Here is a 27,998-nt window from a genome sequence, read left to right on the forward strand (position 1 = left end):
TCATTTATTTAGGTTGAAAATGTAGGAAATTAAAATTAAAATGTCTGCCAAACGAAGAATCGAAATTAGGTGCAGTATTAAGAAATATTTTCAAAGGTTACAATAAAAGTAGGAGCATATACATAAATATTGATAATGAATTACAAAGTTCGGTTTGGGTCATAATGACAAATTTATTTTTTAAGGTTTACAAGCCCGAGTCGGCTTTCCAAGTATGAATTTCCAGAAATTGGGTTTGACCCTGAACCTTTGTACAGGCTCATTGATGACAACAGGTAAAACTTAAATTTAATATAACTTGATGTTTTGGCCAAATAAAATATTTCCAATAAATTTATTTAGCATCTCTTATAAAACAACCGAGCACATAATAAAATCCCTTTACATATCTATGTATAATCGAATAAAATGAGTTAAAGTAGGTAAAGAAATTATTCCATTCAAAAGGAATTTTAAAAGTTTTTGTATCTTTTAAAAGGGGAGAGTTTTTTTTTAATGCTGAGAAGCTTATTTGTTCCTATAAAATAAGACGTAATACTTGCCTTAAATTTGTCAATTAAAATGTATACTGGCCTGCAATTGCTAAATTAGTCTGTGCATTGGCCTATCATTCGTCATTTGTATTGTACAAAGTATTTTTTTATAGGCACTAAAAAGAGATATAAAGAAGCAACTTGATACATTTTATTCAATAATTTGCCCATTTATTGACTAATAATCTTTTACAATTTATTTATGGTTTAAACTTATTTCAAATTACAATTTAGTAAAAAAATCTAAATTTTTTTATATTTGCTTGTAATGTCTTGTAAATGTTTATTGTATATAACCGTCTTGTCTGATCTACTTGCCTATTATTGAATTTGTTAACCAAAGTCGAGTATTGGCTTACAAAGAGACATGTATTCAAATTTTCTAAAATTTGTTGGATACAACCTGTCAAACTATTGCGTTGTTATCATATCATAACACTTTATTTAATAGATTTGAAAATAAGGTTTTAAGACACCTCCAAAAGTATCATTAGGACATTTTTGATATTAACATGTCTGTTAATGATTAAACTAAAAATAAATAACAAATAATACGTAATAACAGCAAACATCAAAATTAATTACTCCATCACTTTGTAACATTCTAATTACAACTTATCAAAACAAACGATGTAGAACTTGTGATTGAGACTGGAATAAAAAAGAAGAGTATTTGTATTTTTAACCTAAAATGAAGTTTAGAATTTGTTCTAAAATATTTCCGTATCAGAGCGGGTATTGAAAAATTTAATTAATTTTATAGGCTGGTGATGCCAAGCAAAGCACAATTGCAAAAACTGAAGAAAAGAATAACCGATTTTTTTATTACTGTTCGTACATTGTTTTGCAGGATTGTTTCAAAGTGGATTAGTGACAATTTGTATAACAAAATCTGGGAGAATATCCAAAGTTTATAATTATTGAGGGGGGGAGGGGGCGGAGGAGAGGGACAAAATGATTTTGAAAGTGTAAACTAACTTTTTTTTGCTTTTTCCTTGAACTATAAATTCTGTGAATACAACTTAACTTTAAATAAAAAATAATTTATTTTTTTGCACTTTTTCATTTAAAATGGCAAAGAGCTCCAATATAAACTTCCTTTGACTGTCATGAAACTCGAAAAAGATTAATAAACTTAAATCAATTCTATCATATTGTATAGTTTTTTTAATAGCATTTTTCTCAATTTTTTTATCATAACTATAGTATCTTGATTCTTTGCTTTTTCTCAACTCATTCAGTCAATAGGTTCATTTGTTCTTTTCTTAGATTTATCCAATTACATACATACTCTTTTATTTAATAATTTTATGTTTGTATAGAAAATTGCCCAAATTACTGGAAGATAAGAGGAGGACCAAAAATCAATCTTACTTCAACTCTCTGAAAGGCGCTGGCCCAAGCGACAGGTAAAATGATATTCTTGTGATCTTTCCCAACAATAAAATAAAATAAAAAAGTCTTTTCAATGCAAAAAGTTCTTTTAAAACTTAGGTAACTAGTTCGTTGAAGTTCCCATGTTAAAATTGTATAGTTATTATGCTAGTTATATGATTACTTTTAGTTGATATCATATTTCGTTGTAAATATTATTCAAAAATATGGTTCAAAATTGTATTTTGATATTACCATATCAGCCACGACCACTTTTTTTGTCAACTTTCTCAAAATAATACTAATTTTCTTTACTAAGTCATTACATACACACTTCTCTATATCATATATTGATTTTAGAATTGGTTCCAATTTCAGCCCCCAGGCTAAACATTTGATTCTAAGGTAAAGTAGAAATTTTCTTTCCCTTTTTGAAGAGGATAAAATATTATTAGGTATGCAGTTTAAAAAAAACACTGTATAAGAAAAGCGGCGATATGTCCGTTTATGTTCGTTTGTCATACCCTTTTATTTTAGGGATTTACTTTTTTAGATGATATTATCCTAAGTAAATAAGATTGAATTTTTGTAGGAAGTTTATGGTAAAGAAAAGACCTACCACAGGAAGAAGATTGTACTTAGACAAGGTTCGTTTTCAAATTTTAAACGCTAACAATAACGCTAATTAATTACTCTAAGCTATTATTTGAGTGTTTAAATCTGATCCCTCTGCTGGTGAGCAGATTTTTATTAATATTTTTATTTTACTTTCTCTAACTTCCCATTCTTCAAATTCTTCATTTTCATTTTCACACTCTTTCTTCTTTCTCAAACTCTCTCAGTGTTTTGACCGTATGTTTAAAACAGCTTCAGAACTATTGAACGTGATTGTCCCTGTTTCTTGTTAAATGCAATGTATAATCAATAATGCATCCAATTCTTTATCGATAGCAATGCTTTCTTTAATCTTGTATGTCTTTTTCTTTTGTCAAAGTGGTAAAATTCCCTCGATATGTAATTTGAATACTTTTGTCGACACAATATAATTAAAATGTTTATGTCAGCATATCGTGTCGACATAGTTATATTCATCCATACATTCGCTAAGTTCAATATATATTTTCCATCATGGGCAACATTATTTTTTTATTATTACTTTACAAGCTCCAACAGCATCGCTTAATGCTATTCTTTGTTTTAATTTTTCAGAAAATATTTACTATTATGTCAATAATATTGGGTTCATTACTTATTGAAGTTTTATATTTTTGCTACTTTTACTGATTTATATCGTAGGACAGAGACATGTTTTAAAAAGGTTAATTCATTTATAATTCATCTGAGGTCAGTCTAAGTAACATCACAACCAACATTGTGATTAAACAACCTTAGTCTAGGAGTTTTGACTTTGATTGCTAAAAAATTAATCCTGTTTATGCAATTAACGCCAAAACTGATGACTTGGACTTGTAAAGAAACCTTTTAAGCACATTAGGCCTAAAAGGTCTGTTTTGTAAGAAATTTTGTACATATAAAAAACTAACGGACTTTAAACTAGAACTTTAATTTTATTTTATTTAGCCAGTAGAATGTTGTCGCTTGCATGGTATAGAACAAACAAAAAAGAAACAACTAGAAGCAAGAGAATTCCAAGTAATTTTTGGATTAAATTAAATTTGACATATCTATATTTCTCTCATCAAATTCTTTAATTAAAAATTATATTCTCCAAAAAGGTCTCATCTTTTATAAATACAGTAAATTATCAGCGGCTGATTATGATTTTAAAATGCCGACTGTTATATGTTTTTTTTTTACTGATAATCAGCTTGCGTTTTGGCGGTTTATTAGTTTGATTAACCAATCGGATGTGAATGCAGATTTGAAAAATTCCAGCTTTTTCTAACAGAAGATAGGTAGGGATGCAAAATCTAGAAAAAATCAAATATTTTTTTGTATTTATATATTTCAGAGCCAAATGATAAAACAAAAGCTGATTGAACAAAGAATAATCAAGTAAGCATCTTATATTTTCATAGAAATGGGAAATGTAAAAGGATATATTTAAAATTATCTTAAGATTTTACATTTTCCTTCCGTGACCGATAACCTTGAATAATTGATCGTAAATAAAAGATAGTCCCCAAAATATTTTCTGATAAAATCATCCTTTACCTTGATTTTGGAATGCTGGTTCCTAGGACGATCAGACAATGCATTTTTATTCATGCAAATTGAAAGTAGGTGAATTTAAAGCATCTTATGATTTAGGTAATTTTACACCAGATTTTAAGTATACAATAAGCAATCTTTGTATATTAATGTTTGTAGTATGTACGACAACCATTAAAATTAAAATTATGAAAAAAGAGAATAAGAGTTAAAAGGCACAACCATACATTGGATATTGATACTTTGAGTTTATACTGAATGTGCTGTGTATTCAAATAATTTTGCATCTATGCTGGAGTACCATAAAAGTTATATATGGTTAAAGGAACTATTCTTGATGAAATTAAGGATTATGGGTAGGCATGTTATTCACTTTCCCTTTCACATCAACTTTAACATTGCATTACAAAATCAGTTTTTAAATAACATTTTTAAAACGAAACCCTTCAATTTGTTTTTAAATACAAATTCAGTAAATTAATTAATTAATATTTTAAAACATAATTTTATTTATGGTTAATCCAGATGGCTATATTACAGTTTTAAATTTTAAACTCAAATTTGAAATTTCTTGTGTGTAAATGTTGATATTTAAATACCATAATGAAATGTATTTTTAATACTGACCAAGGATGTAAATAATTATGATAATGTTGTGAAGCTGGCCAACAATGTGAACCAAATGAATTAAAACTTGGATAAAATATTCTCAACTTGAGGTACAATTTGCAACCAGAACTATTTGAAGGGGCGCATAATGTACATCATTAAAGGTGGAATATTTTTGCAAAATCTGTAACATAAGGCTGAATCTTTTAATGTCAAAATGACTTTAGACTCGAGTCTGAAGATAAGTGTGTCAAACACGAGACTTTTAAAGCTGTGCCTACTGCTGCTATGCTTAGAACCTCGTATCAATAGTAAAATAGAAAAGGCCTTTGTCCCAAAACATTCGCAACTTCTGTACCTTTAGGACTTCCAGACAAGGACTATGCAATCGAAGACAATTGGTTAGCTGGTCAGATAACCCAAATCCCTTTGTAAGTTTACTTGGCTGCTTTACTAGTTAAACCTTCCTAAGTACTTTTTTTAGAGTGGTGGCTAACAAAACATAAATTTCCTTATTGTAAGGTATTGACAGGTATAAATATAACCCTCCATATACAACCTATAACACATCCCTATTTATTTCAGATGTTCAGAACGGCGAAGAGCAAAGTTGACTAAAAGTTTATCCCTCCAGAGTAGAAGGTAAGAATATTAATACCACATTCTTATGAGGAATAACTTGATTACAATTCATGGATCAAGTCGGATATAGGATGGTGGACATTTTTTTGTCAACTTTAGTGCTAGGTTGTTAGGGAATATTATTACTGTCTGCATTCGCCAAACGTTATGATACGCACAGCCGGGTCTACAAATTATCTGAAGTTTCAGATACACTGCAATACTCACGACTTGAGAAGATGGCTTTAAAATCAGCTATTTGTCAATTTTATGTCCCCTGTTCGCTAGTTGTGCATTATTCAGTAATTACTATTTAGGATATTTGTTGTGCCTTCTTTCGTTGTGTCGTGTTAGGTTTACTGTTAACAGTAATTTACCCATTGATGCCTTTAAATCTACTGTTAAAATAGCTTCCTATATTTCTATTCGACATAATCCAAATTCTTTAAAATTTTACATTGTTTAACTTTAAAACTATATATTAGACAGTTTATTAACAAAATTTTACAATGTAGACAAATTTTACTTTAAATTGTTCTTAATATCAAATATCTATCTTAATTGCATTTTTATTTTTAATCCTATTCTACTAACGCAAGCATCAGTACGTTTTTGTCTATCTTTAAGTCCATTTGGGCAATTCTAAGGGGAGCCCTGTACCACTTCCAAAGAGTTTTTTTTTCACACTTAGTAAAGCCCTTTGGTTGGGGAAAAGTCACATGTAAATTTAAACTAACAACAATTAAATTGTATTTAGTTTTGATGAACAAAGAGATGATTCTTACATACAGGTAAAATATAATACCAAAACAATTTCCTGCTTAGACAATGTTGATTGCTTTTAAGTTGAGCAATGAGCATGTATGTTTAAAATATAGGAATGTTTTTGCATCACATATGATTTTGATTACCAGACCAACACAAAGTTCGAAGGTCAATTTTCAGACTAAAAATCTTTAACTGCAAATAGCTCTTAAACGGCTGGCAGCACAGTCTCTGTACACAGATTATTAGAACCAGAATTAAAAGATTAAAAAGAAACAAATAATAATTAAAAACTTAATTAGACATGGTGCAGCAAACCAAAATTGGCGATTATTTGTAATTTTTCTCGCATTTTTGTGTGCTGTGTTCTTCTTGTGCAATTTTAGTATTAAGTTATTAGAGATTTTTTCAAATCTTTGAAATCAGGTTTTAATTACATGCCTACACTGACTATGCTGCCAGCTGTTTGGGAGCTAGCTGCACTTAAAGTTATAAAGTAGAAACACTAACATTCGATTTGGGTTTTTATCCATATGATTCCTCACTTTGTCCCTATTTAATGTAATCATCCTAATTATTAATTGGATTATTATATATTATATGAAATCATCTTTTGGTAAAATATTTAATAGTCTAAATTAATAATATGTATATGAATATTTGTAGTCTTCTGGTGAAATTGTGGAAAGAATTGATCAGAGTATGTTTATGACAAAGGTAAAATTATATATTTAGATATTTTCATGGATGCTTTTAATTTTCTATCAAAAATAATTTTCTATTTTTATACCAAATTTTCAATTTTCAACAGTTTGTTTATCCAAAACGCCATTGTAGGCAATATATAACCAAAAGCAGTTTATAATATAAGGATTATTAATTATTTTAACTTTTTTTTGCTTTTTTTACTACAATAAGATATGAAAAATTTTAAAGACCTAAAGTAATATTGTGTTTTTGTTAGTTTCCTTACAAAAGTTGTCAGAGATGCCGACGGACAGGAAAATCTTTAATTATCCAAGATAAACCAAGACCTCAGTCAGCTAAGCTGAGAATATTAAAAAGTAAGTACAAAAGAAATTAAGATACGCAGTTCCCTCAAAGTAAAGCATGTCTGTATTATTATCGAAAGTATTTTATTCCATTTATTGTCGATATATTATTACTAAAATTACAATTAAAAATACAACAAGGTATGTCAATTTAGTTAGCAAGTTACCTTTTAATGATTTATTTATTTCAGCTGAGTATAGTTTTGAAGATTACGAACACATTCCCCAGGTATTATGTAATTCTGTACAAGAAGCTTATTTTTATTATTTTTTTGATAGTCAAAGAAATTTTATTACTAAATAGACTAAAATTTACAATGTTTTGTAAATTGAATAAAAGTATGTTAAACATCAGAAATACTAGTTAAAAAACTTTATTATGTAGTCTTAAACTTGATAGTATTAAATTGGTTGAAGTTTTGAATAATATAAGTTTTATTTCACATTTTTCTCCAAATAAAATAAATAAAAAGGGAGTTTTATGTATCTTTACAAAGTTTTAAAATTAAAATTATCGGAATTAATGAATCATGAAACTGAGTCACAATTTTTTGACGTTCCATTGAAAAAGCAATATAAAATATTCTTTTTATCAAAACTGAAATTATCGCCAAGATTAAAAAAACCTTCATATGATTATGATTTATTAAAAAAAACTATTAACCTATTTATTCTTTAGTAATATTATTCATTTAAAATTTGCCACGGGCCCTATTCGGCCGAGAACTTAAAGGAGCACATTACAGTTTTGTTTATTATTAAACAAGACAAAAGAAGAAATTACACACTTGTATAGAATCGAGAATTTGATTACTTTATTTAGTTTTGAGTCCACAGTGATAATAAATATTTCAATAAGATATGGAGAAATGTAGAATAAGCTATTTCCAATAACAATTTTGCAAAAATAAGTGTCTTTTTAATTTTGAAAAGTCACGGTCTTCTGTGTCTCTGTAATTGAATTCAAATTAAACACTTTAAACATTATTACTTTGTAATAAAAAAAAACAGGTAGATTAAAGAAACACCCAATTTTCTAAATGTCTGAAGGTTGTCTTAATAATAATAACAGATTCTAAAAACAATACAAACAACTAAAATCAAACTTGAAGATAAAAAACAAAATATTGATTTTATTTCTTTTTGATTCCTGGATAGTTTGAAATTTATTCTGAAAATTCTAGATGAACACAAACACACTTTAACAAGTTTCTTACCCTCTAGCCTTTAGAGGTTTGAATTAGGATAATTCAGTTGAAATTACTATAAAAACCTTCCAATTAGGAGATCTTTAGTTAAACAATCTTGGTTTTATGATATTAGTATTTGCTTTATTAATGGTTTCCTTTGCTAAAAAAATTTTGGTTTAACAATCTTGTCATGAAAAGAGTATGTGTTCTCATTTGTAAAAAAAACTTTCCTACTTAGATTTGAAGATGGCTACTTAGTAATGTGCATACTTTGATTACTTTAGTTTCACTCCTTAGGGACATAAAAAAGTAAGGCAGATGAAAATATCTCCTTTCTATGAATTGAAAGGCATATTTCTATATTTGTATTCCTTTATTGATTAAAAGAATCCTTTATTAAGGTCTTAAATAAATGCTTTATGATTATTGAAAATTTTTACTTTTTAACTTAAATAATGGGAACTTCTTAAGAAAATATGATTATTTTGATTGACACAACTTTACCTAGCTCTAAATCTCATTAAAGTTTTAATAGAATTGTTAACATTGTTATTATTCAAGTGAGTATCTGTCCCACAAGGATAGTAATGTAGAATAATTAGAACCATCACAAGGACAAACATTCTTAATCAAATTTATATCAAGGATAGAAGTATAAAATAATTAGAACCATCACAAGAAGAATATATTATAATAGACATGGAAATTGTAGACAGAAATTACAATACAGTTAACCTTTATTTTATTTTACTTTAGCACTAATCACAAATTAACACCAATCAAGAAAGAAAACATTACAAAGCAAAAGATACATAGTATAAATTTTAAAATTATACTCAACTATCTTTCTTCTTTACAGCTAAGATTTTGAGAAAAGGAAGTTGTTAAAATTTATGACATTTTTAAAACATAAGTCTGTTTGTTTGTTGCTTCTTATAAACTTTACCAAATCTGTTTACTGTTAGTCAGGTTTTTGTGCGGAAGTGAAGGCAATTCTTTTTTAGGAAGTAAATTTTTTTGTATTTGTTTTTATTAAGGCAAGTAGACCCACCTCCCCTGATAGACAACTGAAGAAACGAAAACTTGAAATACAGGAATTAAGCTTGGTAAGTGTCTGTTTGTAAGGATTACCATATGGTAATATGGTAAAAAAAATTACCATATGGTATTTTCAGTTTCTTTTAGTAAACAGATTAGGCAATGACTTATGTCATATTCCAGACTAGCTTGTTTGGCATATAAAGTAATCCCGCAAAATCCCCCTTCAACATATAATATCATATAATTGTATCTTAGGATGAAGTAGATAGATATGAGAAATATATAAAGGACGAAATAGGTGAACATCATGTTGAGGCTTTGAACAAAAATCAAATCAATAAAATCAAGTAAGATCTTTTATAAAAATATATTCATAATTTCATTAAAAAGTAACATGTATCAAGAACATATAAGAATATCTTATTAAAAGATTAAATAAGCGTGGCAATGCTTGATGTTAAATATGAGATACCAATTAGATTGAAACAACTTGTATATTTTGCAACATATTATTTTAAAAATACAATATCAAAGTAGTAAAAGGTTAAATCAATGTCTCCCTTTGAGATTTTTAACTCATTTTCTTTTTTTTGGCTCCATAGCAAAGACCTTTTTAAGTTCTTCAGAATTTAGTTTTTTTCTATTTCTCTATTGCAAAGACATTTTTTGAAAAAAAAACTCTTTTAAAACTGTGCACATTGATAAATAAAACAAGTCATTTTTTTATTTCATTTCAATATCTTTAAAAATAAGCAAGTTATCTTTGTTTGAAATTGTCGGTAAAATTGCGTTTTCCTAAATTACTTATGTTTAATGAGATAATCTCTTATACACTGTGAATCAAAATTAAGAGATTAAGAAATTAAAGGGGGAGGGGCTAGGAACAAATATGAGAAATTTATTTTAATACTAAGAACAAAATTCAAGCAAAAAGAATGTTGATTTTTTGTTTTTTAAAAAGGCATTTTAAACTAAATTTTTTTATGTAATTATTAAAATATTTTGATGTTCATGTTATAATGTTGTTTTCAATCAAAAAAAAATTTAATTCAACGTTATAGCATAAAATTCTTTAAGAATACAATACAATAACACACGCACCTTTTGAATTCTTTGGGCTCTAAAATGAGCTGTTGTTTTAAGAGATATTAAAAAACACCTTTTATAAAATTGATCCATATTTTTATAGAGAATAAAAATATATAATGATTTTTTTTCATACTCCTACTGGTTTATTCCCCAAACCGGAAAACACAGTTTTAATTGAAACACCCTGTATGTTCTTTTTATGGAAATACTTTATATTTTTTTTAGATCTAAATGCAATCCAGACTGGTTCACAGATTTAATGTTAAAGAAAAAGGTTTCTGTCCTGTTTAATGAAATTCATGTTAGCCATACTGAGGCTGGAAAGAAATCAATTCTCAACTATATTCTGCTGGACCCAGAGGAGCGAAGACGTTTGAACATTCAGGTTTATTTTCAAAAAGTATTTTAAACAAGGAAAATCATGTCAATGAAAAGCAAAGTCTAACTGCTAAAGCCTAACTGCTAATGTAAAAAATCTCAAATATGCGCCATTAGGAAGAAACCAAGGGAAAATCTGACCTCATTAGTCATAAAATACTCTTTTATGTAAAGATTGAAGCACAATCAAACGTACATAGAGATTGACGGACAGACTAGAGTTATAGAGTAAATCAGCTATAAATAAGTGTATTAATTTTTTTAAAGGAATATGTTTTTCTGTTTTGATATTTTAACTTTACTATATGTTTATTACCGTGTTAAAAGATATACAAATAAATTTTTTTTATTCAGACTGAGCTGGAGTTTTGGACACCCTTTGCAGTCAGACCTCCCGTACCATGGCATCAATCTTTCCTACAGGTAACAAGTTGTACCCATAGTACCATGGCATTAATCTTTCCAACAGATAACTAATTGTACCCCTAGTACCAGGACATTAATCTTTCCTACAGGTAACAAGTTGTACCCATAGTACCATGGCATTAATCTTTCCAACAGATAACTAATTGTACCCCTAGTACCAGGACATTAATCTTTCCTAGAGGTAACAGGTTGTACCCATAGTACCATGGCATTAATCTTTCCAACAGATAACTAATTGTACCCCTAGTACCAGGACATTAATCTTTCCTAGAGGTAACAAGTTGTACCCATAGTACCATGGCATTAATCTTTCCAACAGATAACTAATTGTACCCCTAGTACCAGGACATTAATCTTTCCTACAGGTAACAAGTTGTACCCATAGTACCATGGCATTAATCTTTCCAACAGATAACTAATTGTACCCCTAGTACCAGGACATTAATCTTTCCTAGAGGTAACAGGTTGTACCCATAGTACCATGGCATTGATTTTTCCTTCAGATAACTAGTTATAAACCTAATACCTTGGCAATAATTTTTCCTACTGGTAATCTTTTTGGTGCTGGTCATATCATAACCTTTTTCTGACCAACCCAAACAAAATACAATCTGCTAGTCAAAATGTTGTTAACTGTATTGCTACTTGGCGACATAATTTTCTTAATTATGTCAGTTTTGAACTATTTTGAACAGTTTATACTCTGTTAAACTAAAAGTGCAATGTTTATAAGATATTTTTTTCTTTGAATTGGACAAATATTAAGTGCAATTCTTTTTATGCAACAAAGTTATATTTAAAAAAAGTATTCACAAAGTGATACAAAAGGGACGCTAGGAATATATTTTCTTCCTAAAAACCTAAAATCCAGGAGCAAAATGTTCCAACTTTCTAACTTTTCAACATTTTTCTCACATTTTTCAACATAGCTCCTAAACTAAATATAGCACAAGAATAGTACTTATATTTCTAAAATCTAGAGTTTATGACGATTCTAACGATATGTATAACATTTTTCTACTATTAATGAAAAACCCGCAATTGGAATTTTAAAAATGTGCATATTTTTTGCACAACTTTTTAATTCATAAATTATAAGTCTTTTTCAAAAACCGGTTTTTAAGGCATAATATGATGAAATAAATATTTAATGCATTCAATATAACATAATAAAGTTTTTAAAAAGGCATTTCTCTTGAAACACCCTGTAATTTTATTTCATAGTGAAAAATTTATTGTTTGAAGGTTTTATGAAGAACAAACAAATTTACAATTTTTAGTTTTAAGAAATAAGAAACTTTATCAGCTGCTTAACTCATGTACATTTAATAGAACAAGGCTATTTCTTAAAAGAAGTTCTTCACAGAAAATAAGTCAATTTCCAAATTATCAATAATGTAAAGCATTTAAGCAAAGAATTTTGTATAAACATAGAATTAAATTCTTTGGGCAAGGTATAAAGACTTTTTAACAATTTGTTAGCCAAGGCAACGTTTGAATTGGTGCCCGTCTTAAAAATATACGGAAGAGCCAAGGCCAAATGAGGCACTTCTTATGAACTTTTTTGTAAGTGATTAAAAAATACAATTAAGATTGATGGATTTTTAAACTCATTTCGTTTAAGAATTATTTTTAATTAAGAGGAAATATCCTTTCCACAAAATATATGGAATGCAATCAAATGCTTTATTTTGTCTGAATATTTTATCCAAATAGAAACTATAATTCTGTAAATCATAAAATATATCAAAAGAGAAAAAACAATACCAGAAATGACTATTAATTAATTTTATGGATTTTAGCATTTGTAGGGATACTATCTTAATGTTTTAAGTTAAATTTGGTAAAAGTTGTCGTAACTGGCAGATTCGTTTTTTTTCAGATTACACTTTGTGAAATTACATTTCAGTGATTAGGCTGACATATCATCAAAACATATCATAATTACATATTTTGACTACATACATACTCAAAATAAAATTATGATAGGGTATTAAAAGCTTAACTCTAAACCAAAATTCACATCCAGAAAGTTTCATTTAATACAAGAATATTTATCCCTGTCCCTTGATATCATGAGATCATGCAAGATGTCAATTATAATCTTTATTTTAGGCCAAACAATTCTGTAGACATAATCTATTTACTTTAAACAAAGTAATTGAAAAAATCAATGATCTTTGGTGGAGGAGATATAATGATCAAAGGTAAGACACATTTTAAAGATATCTTAACTATTATCAAGTTCTAATTTTTGTTCTTTGGTCTGTAAACAATTGAAAGGCTATACTGTAAAATTTGGGCAATCAATAACTTTCGAATATGATAATTGTTATTTTATTTTAATTTTTGCTTGGGGGTGGGCGTCTACATTTACTAATTTTTTTTTGGTTTTGAAGCCCTACTACACCCCTACCAATATTTTCCTGTATTATTGTAAACATAGTACACTAAGATATTATTCATAAGAATATCTTCAAAGAAAGGGCAAAGAGCTAAGATGGAAAATCAGAGTTTCCACAAAACAGTACTATAGTCACTAGATGTTTGTGTAGGCAGTAAGCTCGTGTAAACGTCTAGATTGATATGTACACAGCTTTCTTAGAAGTCTAATATTGTGACTGATTTAGTCATCCTTTAGTGACAAACAATATAATAAGAAGATAATAGGTAATTTAGTATTGAGCAAGGGTTAGAGGAACCCAATCATTCACTATTCTAAATTATGTAGAAAATTATTCTTTATAGAAAATCTGTATTTTAATGTATGTTTAATTACAAAGTAAGGTGAATTCTGATTTATAAGAGTAGATTGGCTTCTCACAGTGATATTTTTTGCTGAAAAGAAAAGCCTCGCTGTTGAAAAAGCTCGACTAGGGAAGGCATCCATAACTTCTTTACATAGTTTACATCAAACAAATCATATTTATACTGTCAACAAGAAAAGTGTATAAGAATTGTAAGAATAGTATTTGATGCATAAATATATATTTTCTCAATGTTGCATTATTCTAGGGGTGTCCACTCAAATAACAAAAATAAAAAAAATAATAATTGGGTAGGAAAATTTATTGCAGATATTTAACAATATTTTCAAGACAATGAGCTTTGTTTCCTTTATTATGTCAACTAGCCTACAGCTCACGTTGTTCGCTGGTCTGTAATGCTCTTGAGAATATTAAATATCCGTACTGGATTAAGGGTTAAGACAGAAGACTTATTTTATGTTTGCTGACCAATGCATGTATATTGTATACTCTAAGAATAATATTGTCTGTCGGTCTATCGGTAATGCTCTTAAATAATTTTCCCAGCTTTTATCGAAGATATTTTTTGTGTAAAGATTCACTATGCATCATTACTTTATATGTCTGTCTGTTGTGCGACCTTTTTGCTTTTATTTGCTTTGCTTTTTGTTTTTTTTTAAATTCAAGAGCTTCTAAAGTTATGGATGTTGTCATCCTTATTTACCTGTTAAATGTTAGTAACGAAGTCAATTAATTTAAACTTTAAAAGTTTTATTCCTTACTTAGTCCGTTATTCTGTCTATAGTGCTCTGAAAAATAGAATTACTGTAGGGGAAATGTTTATTTTCCTTTCTGCTATTTAATATAAAAGATTTTTTTTTTTGAGACCAATGCAATTTTGTCCACCTATCCGTTGATCAATCAGTACTGCACATAAACACAATTTTATTTTCTGATATTAAAGACTACTAATATTTTGTGTGAACATTTGTATGACCACTGCACTGATCATCGTTCGTCTGTCTGTTGGTTATGCCGCGTTTTCTTCTTTTTGCTTTTGTGTCTTTACCTTTACTATTAGGATTTTTGCTACTTATAGATATTATCATCCTTGTTGATGATTTTTAAACTCAGGGATCTTAGGAAATAATGTTTTATATATATTTTACATTCCCCATGATGATAAACAGGGGTAAGCCTTTGGTTGATTTAAAAGTTTGAACACTTCTTATTTGGAACTGACGAAACACTGATTAAGTTTTTTAGTCAAAGTGGTTACTAAACTTTGGTTAACAGTGTAATTTACAGTCATATGTTATCACCTTCTCTGAGGAAAAGAAATTTTGGAATTGAAATTATCCTTCTTACTCTATAATTCACTCTAAAATATTTGTTTTCTTAGCTGCTATAAAAATTAGATGGCTTAAATTTTTAATCAAGATTATAATAGACATTTGTTATTATAATTGCTTATTGCTTATTTATAATTCAAAATGTCCGCCCGTTCGTCTGTTAGCTAGGATTAGAGGAAAAAGTAATTTTCTCATTTGCTATTCAATGGCTGAAAATTGTGTTAATATTCCCTATATAGCTTGCCAGTATGGACCTTATCTATTGGTCAGTTCGTTCATCCAGTAAGAGGGAAGGAAATGGGGTAAAAGGGTTGGATAATGTTAATGATCTATTTCTTGTTAAAAGCCAAACTTTTCTACAGTGGGGGTTGATCTGTCCATTCGTACGTCCCTAACAGGTAGTTCTGATAGCCCTATCACCATGTCGTTAGTATGTCCAAATAAAATAACTTTTAATTAAGCTATTAAATGACATATTTACTTAAATTTTTGCTGAAATCTAAATATTTTCTCTTTTAAGTGCAGTTACTCTATATTTCTTAATGTTCTTTAGTAGAATTGATTAATGTTTCTCTTTTACGGATTTTGTCATCCTTGTTAATGTTATTAATTATCAGAGATAATTACTCTTTTTAAATACTATCGCTCTTTGCCTTACAAATTTTATTCTCTTATTCTTCAATTAAATGTTCATTTTATTATCTCTTCAAATTCAGCTTGTAATAAAATTAGAATGCCTATGATTCATTATGTACTCCCCCCTCCCCCCCCCCCCGTCTCTCTCTCTTTCTTTCTCTCACTCCCCCCCCCCACCTCTCTTTCTCTCTCTCTCTCATTCCCCCGTTCTCTCTCGGTCTCCCCCCCTTTCTCTTTCTATCTCTCTCGCTCCTTCTCTTTTTCTCTCTCTTCATATATACGTTACACATAATGATTCGACTTTAACATTTTACGTTAGAATATCTGTTTAATATATATTTAATCAGTAATTATTAGTTTTATATTTACACCCAATGTAATAATACATGATTTAATGTTTTGCTCCATTTTTTTATCATATTTTAAAGATTGAAATCCTAATATTCTTCATTTCAATTTATCGTCCTCAAAGGGTTGAAATGTTTAGTTTAATATCTGACCACATTACGGGAGTGTCGCATGAATCATTTCATTTTAAAACTAAGTTTTCTTAGATTTACTATATTATAAATTTAAGTTTTCTGTTTTATGAATAGAAATCAAATACTTCAATGTTATTTAAATAGCAACATGAATTAAAAAACTGAATTTATGATGCTAAAAGTAGAATAATGGGTCTTAACGTTCTGGTCAATGAGAATTTAATAGGGATTATTGGAGCACTATGAGTTTTATACACTATACGTTTGGAAGATTCGAGCTCATATATAGACGTTTATTTCCTATATAGATCTGTCATGGATCTTGATGCAATAAAGCAGGCCGTTTTGTACATGTTAAAAATTGGAAGATTTCATTAAATAAAAGTTATCGCAAATATACTTAGTAAATAAGTATAAAATTGTATTTATTATATCATATATGGTTTCTATTTTAAATATGCACTTTAGTTGATGATCCAATTTATTGTATATGATTAAAGATTTAAATCGAATCTTTGAAAATATGATTTCAATTGTTAAATATAAATCTCACCAAGGAATATTTCATTCACGCTACTTTTTGGCCTTGTTTTGTTTTATTTTGAAAAAAACACCTATTTCCCAAAATATTTCCTAAGATGCCGCTATGCATTTCCACAAAAAAATGGTAACTTCATTTGGCACAGTTGGGCAAAATATAATTTTATCATGGAATATCTTCTTTAATCTATTATCTTGTCTCAATTTCAACAGTAAATATTTTACAATTGCCTTTTTAAATTGTTTGGGTTTTAACTCATAATTCATTAGCTTAAAAGCTGTATCATAGTGATGCCGGTCAATTCATATAGAATTACAGTAGAATGATATGCAGTCAAATTGCATAAGACCCCAATGGAATCTTAATTAGATCTCAATTTTCAATGTACTTTGAAATTTTACAGTTTCTGAGGGAAAAATTTAAATTTTATTATATTCTATCTAATTTTAAAAAAATCTATATAATCCATTCATTTACAAAAATATTATTCTTTCAAATTATAGACCACAAAGTATAGTTAGAAGTGGAGGTTTGTCTTTCTTTGTATGCTCAGGGACACAGAAAAGTAAATGAAATATTAAGATGCTTCTTTTTAAACTCCTATTTGAAAAAGAATATAAGATAAAAGGGCTTCTCTTAAACTTACTGCTGCTAATCTATAATAAGACATAATTTAGCTTTTAAGGCCAATAAACTCAGGATGCTTCATTTGAGTTTCACAGCTACTTTTCTGAGGCTGTGTTCTTTAATGTGTGTAAGTATGTTTCATGAAGCTGTGCTACTTGTGGATAGGGTTGGTCTTTTTAATATTTAATTTTGAATTCATCAATGCTTGTAATCAAATTATTAGAAATACAATGTAATGTATTAGATTCCTTTTCATTTACTTTTCCATTATTCTTGAAATAATTTAGGAAAAGCACTTTCTAAATCAAAAGTTAAAGCATTTAGAATAAACATTATTATTGAAAAAGGGAATATTTATATTGTTTTTCAATATTTCAAATAATATGTTTTTTAACTATGAAATGTATCATATTTTGTGATTTTGAAAACAATATAGATTAAATATCAATATTGTATAGGATTTGTGTGGATGATAAGCTTTAGGATTGAAGAGCACGACAAGAAAAACTCAAGGGAAGCCTTGACAGCGATACAGAGGGGGTGAAATAAGTGTTGCCTGTATGAATATAATATGTTAGACCATTTTTTGAATTTTTTAAAAACTTTTTTTCAATTTTCCTTACAATGGATTCATAATATTTTTCTGATTATAAAGGTATATATGAACCCATATTTTATATGCCTATGATTGATGGAAGTGAGAGAGAGGGACATTTAATCTTTAAAAAATGATGAAAAAATGAAACTAAAGTCGAAGTAATCTTTATGTGTAGTAACTTTTTTTTGTAGTATAGTTGATATTCAGGGATTGGACAATGGAAGAAAAAGATTAATATTTAAGGATATGACAATGCAATGGAAGAAAAAGATTAATATTTAGGGATATGACAATGAAGAAGAAGATTAATATTAAATCTAGCCAAAAGCGGGATAATTTTAGAACGCCGCATCTAGTATGTTTATATTGGGATGTAATGTGTGAACACTCCTATTGCACCATTTAAAACCAAGGTCCAAGACGATTCTTAATGTTAATACAATTTTATTTGTCAAGTTTAAAAGAAGTTGTATCAACTTTTTTTTTTATAGCTAGCCGGTTCTTTTAGTAAGTAGTAGATGTAAAATTTTTCATAGAATTCAAATATGCAATCGGTTTTTTTGTAGACCTCTTATTTTTTAAGTAATTTAAGTTTTTTAAAAAAATAATTAAGTCGGTTTTAAGGTACTAAAACGCAACAAAATAAAAGAAGAAAATGGTCAGTAAGAACAAAAATAGTAAGATCTTTAATTTGACACCTTACTTTTAAAATTCTGTTGAGTAATTATTGAAAAAATCTATTTTTTTAACCTCGGTATAATAAAAACTTTAGACCTAAATATTTTCTCAAACAGACATAAAAAACATGGGTTCATATATACCATTAGAATCAGAAAAATATTACGAATCCATTGTAAGCAAAATTGAAAAAAATTAAAAAATTAAAAAATTACAGAAATGGCCAATTATTTTTTTTGTTCAGACAACACTATTGTATTCCCTTTTTTACCCCCTCTTTACCCCCTCTTTACCCCCTTCCCATTTTTATACTCAATTGAAGAATTAAGACGTTGCCTGTACAACATAATATGATATTTTCATATAATTCCTTTTATTGTAGTTTATATACTATATTGTAAACTTTTTTTTTCAATTTTGCTTACAATGGATTCGTAATATTTTTCTGATTCTAATGGTATATATGAACCCATATTTTTTTATTTGTGAAATAATAAAATTAAGTTCAAAGTTTTTATTCTCATGGGTTTAAAAAAATCGATTTTTTCAATAATTACCTGACAGAATTGAAAAAGTAAGGTGTCAAATTAAAGATCTTACTATTTTTGTTCATAATGACCATTTTCTTTCTTTTTTTTGTTGCATTTTAGTACCTTAAAATCGACTTAATTTTTTTTTTTTTAAACTTAAATTACTTAAAAAATAAGAGGTCTACAAAAAAAACGATTGCATATCTGAATTCTATGAAAAATTTTACATCTACTACTTACTAAAAGAACCGGCTAGCTATAAAAAAAATAGTTGATACACCTTCTTTATCATTAATACGCTATTGTAATATCCACCTCTTATAACTAGGAAAGGAACAATGCCGTTTTGAGATGAACTGAAATTTAATTTCTGAATGTGTACACAGTTTCCTCGATGTTTCCTAATCCTATCTCAATATTTACTACTAGATAAAAAAGCTTCAAACTTCCAAACAAAAAATCAAAAGAAGGCGTCTTAACTTTTTTGCTTTTTATTTAGAATAGCTAGCTGGTGATTTTAGTATGTAGTAGATGTAAAATTTTCCATAGAATTCAAATATACAATAGTTTTTTTTGTAGACCTCTTATTTTTGAAGTAATTTAAGTTTAAAAAAAAATAATTAAGTCGATTTTAAGGTACTAAAACGCAACAAAATAAAAGAAGAAAATTGCCAGTATGAACAAAAATAGTAAGATCTTAATTTGACACCTTAATTTTTAAATTCTGTTGAGTAGTTATTGAAAAAATCTATTTTTTTAACCTCGTTTTAATCAAAACTTTAAACCTAAATATTTTCTCTCACAGACATAAAAATTATATGTTTATATATGACTTTAGAATGAGAAAAATATTACGAATCCATTCTAAGCAAAATTGAAAAAGTTTTATAAAATTATAATAAAAAATATAAGTTTATTTTAAGAATCATAATTTTCGGCTTTAAAGGATTTACTTGAACAAAACCTGAACAAAACCTAAACAAATGTACATACACTGTAACAGATGTTTTTTAAACACAAGAAACAATAATGCATTTTTAACTGCATTGTTTTGAAGTTTATAAACAGATTGAAGCATATTTGTTCATAATTTTTCATTCTTTACATGTTATGTAAGTATCACTATTTTTATTGTAGTATCTATTGTATATATTGTACGAACATTATCCTTTTTTTTTTGTCCATTCTATTGGTTAAGTTTGGAGTTGAAGCTTCTTGATTTGTCAATTTTTGAGATTTTTGATTGGCTAGTTTAATAGTTACAATTAAATGTTACCTGTAAAAATATAATATTTTAGGCCATTTTTATTTTTTTAAGTTTTCAATTTAGCTTAGAATGGATTAGTAATATTTTTCTGCTTCTAAAGGTATATAAGAACCCATATTTTTATGTCTGTTTGAGAAAATATTTAAGTTTAAAGTTTTTATTAAACCGAGGTTAAAAAAATTGATTATTTCAATAATTACTCAACAGAACTTAAAAAGTAAGGTGTCAAATTAAAGATCTTACTATTTTTGCTCATACATTTTCTTCTTTTATTTTGTTGCGTTTTAGTACCTTAAAACCAACTTAATTATTTTTTTAAAAAACTTAAATTACTTCAAAAATAAGAGGTCTACAAAAAAACGATTACATATCTGAATTCTATGAAAAATTTTACATCTACTACATACTAAAAGCACCGGCTAGCTATTCTAAATAATAAGCAAAAAAGTTAAGACGCCTTCTTTGAAAAATTTATATTTTAAATGTATAATGTATAAATCGTTTATACATTCAAATTTTGATTTTGATTTGGAAGTTTGAAGTTTTTTAGCTAGTAGTAAATATTGAGATAGGATGAGGAAACACCGAGGAAACTCTGTACACATTCGGAAATTCAAATTCAGTTCATCAGGATTCATTTGAATCCTTGCTAATGACAGTTGCGGGTATAGTGCAGTTTACAGTATAATGTTCTCGATAACGATTATGAACTTTAAAGTCTGCTAGCTGCCAAACGGCTGAACATGCTCACACACCGAATAAGAAGATTTATTAATAATCTGAGATAGCCAAGATCCAATTATGCACAGACAAAGCTTCACTGAAGAAAAAACGGTACAAATAAGTGTATTTATGTGCGCTGGAATATTTTACCGTTAACTGCACTTGATCCCAAATTGAACTCAAAACTTGCCATCATACTTCATTTCTGGTCAACCCCCATAATAAATATAATTCATAATTAGGTGTTGATACAAAATCACTTGTGTGTTTCTTGCTTGCCGCTTTGATTTTTTCATGATTCTTTCTCTTATCCAATTTTTTAAAATATAGATTTTGTTGTTGTAGAAACACTTTGTACAGACAAGAACATATTTTCTTAGTTAAACTTTTGTTAGTAAACAATAGCTATGGCTGGTGGTGTAATAATTGCATATGTATTATATAATGATTATACAAAAAGTATTGTGAATGATTACATCAAAAGTGAAACAGCGTTTCTTGTTATATTTTGTTAATACTACATAATGACTTTTTTGTTTATAATATCGTATGAAACTACAGTACAAACAAACATACAAAAGGACACATGAAAGTATTTTGAAGAATAAAATAATTAAACCAAATTCTTGTACATTAAATTTTAGTAATTAATGCAATTTATAGTTGTTGTGGTTATGTTCAATCGTTAGATTTATTCTTGTTTCAAAGGAACGTGTTCTTACTTTTTAACCCATTCGTGACGCCACGACCTACACAGACCAGATATCCTTATAAGATCAACTCATGAAGTCATAACTTTCTATCTTACCTACAAAAAAAAGACATTGAAAAAACTAGAGGGGGGGGGGGGGTCAATATGACTTAAATTACTTCAAAAATAAGAGGTCTACAAAAAAAAATCTATTGCATATCTAAATTCTATGGATCATTTAACATGTACTTCTTTCTAAAAACACCGACTAGCTATTTTTAAAAAATCTCAAAAGTAGGGAAAGTTCTTTTATGTTAAATTTTATACACAAAAAGAGTAATTTAACACAATAGCATATCATTCATTTATAAGCTTTTATTTCTAGTTGTCCTCAAAAAAGTTTTATTTGTCTTTATATTGGAACTGCGATATTTTTTCTGAATTTTAACTGTTCTTGAATTTGAGACCATTTGATAGAAATTTTTATTTGAATTGGTTAATTAGTAAGGAGCCAGACGCTGATTGGACCATTGCTTGACGTCAACGTTAGGCTACGGTTACAGCCACAGCTGATAGCCTTTAGTACAACTGTTTATTGTATGAGGCTTCAAAATTCTTGACAATATCTCCTTTAATTAGGTTAAGATCAAAATAAAGGCCTGTATTATTTTAATAGATAATATTATTATTCTTAAATGCGCTATTAATTTTTAATTGTATAAGAATAGGTCTCCAATTAAAAAGAATAAGAAATATAACTTCATACTTCTTGTATTTGACTGTCCGTCCGTCTGTCTGTCACCACAGATTGTTCAATTAGGTTCTAGTTTTTCAGGGTATAATTTTAAGATTTTCAAGAAAAAAATATAGCTTATGGGTCATAGCTTGCACATATTTGCTATTTTTTTGTTTTATGTAGGAGAAAACACCCCTCCCCCCTAATTATTCACATATGTAATTGTTTTAATAAGAATCGAAGATTTATTGACGTTGTGGATCATGGAAAGAAAACAAAGTCATTCCTAAATTAGGACAGAAGTCACCTTCCTAGGAAGGACATAAGTAGCCTTCCTTAAGTGAGAATTTGTTAGATGAAGGGCATAAATTGCCTCCCTTAAAAAAGATTTTGCAAGATTGAGGACATAAGTAGCCTTCCTTCACCTCACAAAACCTAGCTTTTTGATCCTTCACATAGAAAAATCTTGCATAAAATTGGTTTTTGGCCCATCACAAAGCAAAATATTGGAAAACTTAGCTTTTCTGTCCTTCACATAGCTAATTCTTGCAAAACATAGCAAATTCTTGCAAAAAATAGCAAATTCTTGCAAAACTTAGCTTTTCTGTCCTTCACATAGCTAATTCTTGCAAAACATAGCAAATTCTTACAAAACATAGCAAATTCTTGCAAAACATAGCAAAATCTTACAAAACATAGCAGATTCTTGCAAAACATAGCAAATTCTTACAAAACATAGCAAATTCTTAGAAAACTTAGCTTTTCTGTCCTTCACATAGCAAATTCTTGCAAAACATAGCAAATTCTTAGAAAACATAGCAAATTCTTGCAAAACATAGCAAATTCTTGCAAAACATAGCAAATTCTTGCAAAACATAGCAAATTCTTGCAAAACATAGCAAATTCTTGCAAGACATAGCAAATTCTTGGAAAACTTAGCTTTTTTGTCCTTCACATAGCAAATTCTTGCAAAACATAGCAAATTCTTGAAAAACTTAGCTTTTCTGTCCTTCACATAGCTAATTCTTGCAAAACATAGCAAAGTCTTACAAAACATAGCAAATTCTTGCAAAACATAGCAAATTTTTACAAAACATAGCAAATGATTGCAAAACATAGCAAATTCTTGCAAAACATGGCAAATTCTTAGAAAACTTAGCTTTTCTGTCCTTCACATAGCTAATTCTTGCAAAACATAGCAAATTCTTGCAAAACCTAGCTTTTCTGTCCTTCACATAGCTAATTCTTGCAAAACATAGCAAATTCTTACAAAACATAGCAAATTCTTGCAAAACATAGCAAATTCTTGCAAAACATGGCAAATTCTTAGAAAACTTAGCTTTTCTGTCCTTCACATAGCAAATTCTTGCAAAACATAGCAAATTCTTGAAAAACTTAGCTTTTCTGTCCTTCACATAGCTAATTCTTGAAAAACATAGCAAATTCTTGCAAAACATAGCAAATTCTTGCAAAACATAGCAAATTCTTGCAAAACATAGCAAATTCTTGCAAAACATAGCAAATTCTTGCAAAACATAGCAAATTCTTGGAAAACTTAGCTTTTCTGTCCTTCACATAGCAAATTCTTGCAAAACATAGCAAATTCTTGAAAAACTTAGCTTTTCTGTCCTTCACATAGCTAATTCTTGCAAAACATAGCAAATTCTTACAAAACATAGCAAATTCTTGCAAAACATAGCAAATTCTTACAAAACATAGCAAATTCTTGCAAAACATAGCAAATTCTTGCAAAACATGGCAAATTCTTAGAAAACTTAGCTTTTCTGTCCTTCACATAGCAAATTCTTGCAAAACATGGCAAATTCTTAGAAAACTTAGCTTTTCTGTCCTTCACATAGCAAATTCTTGCAAAACATAGCAAAGACAGAAAAGCTAAGTTTTGCAAGAATTTGCTATGTTTTGTAAGAATTTGCAATGTTTTGCATAAATTTGCTATGTTTTGTAAGAATTTGCTATGTTTTGCAAGAATTAGCTATGTGAAGGACAGAAAAGCTAAGTTTTCTAAGAATTTGCTATGTTTTCCAAGAATTTGCTATGTTTTGCAAGAATTTGCTATGTTTTGCAAGAATTTGCTATGTTTTGTAAGAATTGGCTATGTTTTGCAAGAATTAGCTATGTAAAGGACAGAAAAGCTAAGTTTTCCAAGAATTTGCTATGTTTTGCAAGAATTTGCTATGTTTTGCAAGAATTATCTATGTTTTGAAAGAATTTGCTATGTTTTGTAAGAATTTGCTATGTTTTGCAAGAATTTGCTATGTTTTGCAAGATGAAGGACATAAACAGCCTTCCTAATATAAGAATTTGTCAGACAAAGGACATAAGTCACCTCCCTTAAGTTAGATTTTGTTAGATGAAGGACATAAGTAGCCTTCCTTAGATCAATTTCCAGTGACTTCTGTCCTAATTAGGAATGACTTTGTTTTCTTTTCATGATCCGACGTTGTAATTAAAAAATGACACTTTAAGTGCAATAGTCACATATAACTAGGAATTTTTATAACCCTCCTTGCTGAAACATGATACCAGCAAACAAAGAGCGAACATTTCTCATGACTTTTAACAAAGCATTTAAAGTACACACCAATTTTAGAATCTAGGTATTATTCTGCAGGTTTTAACCTTCCAGGTTTACAGGCATTAGCATTATCATGGACCATTCTGATTTATTTTACAAGTTTTGTCAAAAATTACATTTTTAAATAGTTTCTCTTAATAAAGTATCTTGAAAAAGATCCATAACATATATGATTTTAATTTTGTTAATTGACATTAAATGCTTTGCTCCTATCAGAAAAACATTGTTCCTTGAGATTGTATTCAGACCTATTTTAGGAAACTTTTGATAAAGCAAAGGAATAGTTGCATGAAGTGCATTTCAGAAAAAAATATTTCAAGCAAAAGTTAAAAATATACAATGAATCAATTTTAATTTTGTATTACAATAAATAACAAGCAATTTTACATCACTAAATTAGTCGTTATGATGTTTTTGTGAAAATAAAAAAAATTGAAATTCTTTCAAATATATGCCCTATAGATGTAGTTTAAACCAGTGACCAGAAAAAAATATGATGTTCACTAAATTAAGTTCAAATGCATTTCGTGCAACTACCCCTTTAGGGAAAATCAATAACGATAAATGTATAAACCACTGACTTAAAGAAATGTTTCCTCTTGTGAAAAAAATTCAATTATTATATTATTATTTTGCAAGTAAAAGTTGAAAGGATTATTAATATATGATTCCAAACGCCAAAGGACTGTGAGTTTTGTTTTGTGTTGGAAGAGCTTAAAATATTACTTGTCCACTGTTTTTCATGATCTAATCATCATGCTATTTACTTTGCATATGTATGAAATGTACCTATACTGACATCTAGTGATGTCATGATTCTTTGTGTCATAATTTTGTTTTTGTTTTCTCATTATTTTGTTGACTACCTTTAAATTCATATCAATTAATTTACTACATTTAAGAACAATAATTTATTCTATTAAAGGATCTGTTAATATAAAGGAGGATAGCTCAGAATTTTACTACAAATTCAGCTAATCTTATAAATCTGCTTACAGTTTAGATACAGCTGTCTAGCTTGTTCAACAGCCGTGGTTGATTAACTATACAGCCGAAATCTGCGGCTACATAGCATCATGGTTTCAGATAATGGCTGAGGGTTTGGGTTAAGTTTTGTTGTAAATTATTTTAAAAATTCTAGTTCTAGTGTGTAATTTATGATGACATAATATTTTTATTGCATAAACGCAATTTGTTTACAATATAATTGGTTTCAATATTGAGGAGCAGTTAGATATTAAGTTTTTTATTAGCCAGAGATTATGATAACTGAAAAGCAAAGCTGACATATAAACAAATAACCAGAAAATAGCTTCTTTCTTATGTACCCTAGTGATAACATTTAAAAAAAAAACTAGCTCTATATATAATGCCCAAACAATTGCTAGAGTATACACTACCTAATATCCAAATTGTTGCGCTCCAGCTATAATACCAATATTAAACAATATACAACCTTTAAAACCATTTAAATCGAACTTTCTATTGTGTCAAAATTACTAATATGAATGTAAATTTTATTAATGTAAAATGTTAATAATTTTATAAAGTTTCTTAATGATTAGACAATTCTGTCATACTTAAGACTGTCCCCTCTTTCCTAACTAATATTGAGACTTTTTGATATGCTGATACAATCACCCAAAGTACTGAAAAGCTTGATACTGATTTATGAACCTTCTCAGGACCTTTAGGAAACTTCGCTGCAACGGAGAAAAATAGTGTTCTGGTAGTTATCGAAATCTTAAGCTTTAGACAAAACACCTTAGTATTTTATATTATAGGAGGATTGCTAATGAAATATTGTCAGGTTTGTTGTTCCATCCCGTCTAAGATCAGTTGAAGGCGGTCCTGTTTCTCCACAAGATTTAGAAGACAGGTAGATTATAATTAAAGAAAATTATTATGTTCTATGGTCCAATTATAAGTTAACAAAGTCAGAAACTAGTTTATTTTCATTAATATCATGTTTTCGGCATTCTATAAGCTATGATTTAAGCCCAATTAATGTAATATATTCCTTGCAAATAAGGTCAAGGTAATGTTATATAATTTTTTCAAATTTTTGCAAATATTTCTAAAAACTATGCATAACATGATTTAATGGGGGGTGATATTAGTGTGAGAATTTGAATTATGGAAACATTCTAAAGACTGTAAGAAACCTACAGTTACAGCTCATTTCATTGCCTTTAAGAAGATTATTTGTTGAGATTAGATGTTATATATGACTTTAGAATGTATGATATGCTCTGTGTGTGACAGAGGTAATTTTGTTGGTGTTATTACTGACATCTGTCCACTATATTCTACTCCCTATGTGCATATTTTCTACACAGAGTAATAAATAGCCTTCAGTAGTTGGTGGGCGGAATTTTAACAATCTTAGTCGAAGACCTACAAATAATTAATAATATTTTTAAAATTGTTATTGCACTAGTAGATAAAACGAGCGTAAAATGAATTTTAAGCACTTTTTGAACATTGAACCTGTAAATATTTCATCTTTTGTCTATTCAATGTTATTTTTAGGTCAGGTTGAGA

At 28.3% G+C, this 27,998-nt stretch overlaps 2 protein-coding genes across 2 annotated transcripts in view; both read left to right on the forward strand.

Annotated features, from left to right (window-relative positions):
- The first annotated feature begins 10 nt into the window (after window positions 1-10).
- LOC145326550 (uncharacterized) lies at window positions 11-27,996 on the forward strand. The gene is made up of 19 exons (XM_080169921.1): window positions 11-69; window positions 186-275; window positions 1,856-1,942; window positions 2,268-2,312; window positions 2,500-2,554; window positions 3,489-3,560; window positions 3,880-3,923; window positions 5,274-5,330; window positions 6,067-6,100; window positions 6,741-6,791; window positions 7,039-7,138; window positions 7,318-7,355; window positions 9,354-9,422; window positions 9,613-9,704; window positions 10,672-10,831; window positions 11,179-11,247; window positions 13,366-13,457; window positions 27,265-27,333; window positions 27,987-27,996. The coding sequence occupies exons 1-19, from the start codon at window positions 41-43 to the stop codon at window positions 27,994-27,996; spliced, it is 1,263 nt and encodes a 420-aa protein (XP_080026047.1). The 5' UTR covers window positions 11-40.
- LOC145326551 (dynein axonemal heavy chain 3-like) overlaps window positions 27,122-27,998 on the forward strand; it is a 126,906-nt gene continuing 126,029 nt past the window's right edge. Inside the window, exon 1 of the mRNA XM_080169922.1 lies at window positions 27,122-27,333. The gene's annotated coding sequence lies outside the window, so the exon portion shown is untranslated. The remainder of the gene's footprint in view (window positions 27,334-27,998) is intronic.

This window comes from Acartia tonsa, chromosome 8, assembly GCF_053477335.1.
Source record: "Acartia tonsa isolate MP-2025a chromosome 8, ASM5347733v1, whole genome shotgun sequence".
In the NCBI taxonomy this organism is placed as follows: Eukaryota; Metazoa; Arthropoda; class Copepoda; order Calanoida; family Acartiidae; genus Acartia; species Acartia tonsa.

Bases quoted from the DNA above. Each gene is read 5' to 3' on its own strand.
- LOC145326550 (XM_080169921.1), top strand. From the start codon at position 41: ATGTCTGCCAAACGAAGAATCGAAATTAG. The intron at 6,792-7,038 runs GTAAAATTATAT...TGTTTTTGTTAG, and splicing joins AGAGTATGTTTATGACAAAG to TTTCCTTACAAAAGTTGTCA. The intron at 9,423-9,612 runs GTAAGTGTCTGT...ATTGTATCTTAG, and splicing joins AAATACAGGAATTAAGCTTG to GATGAAGTAGATAGATATGA.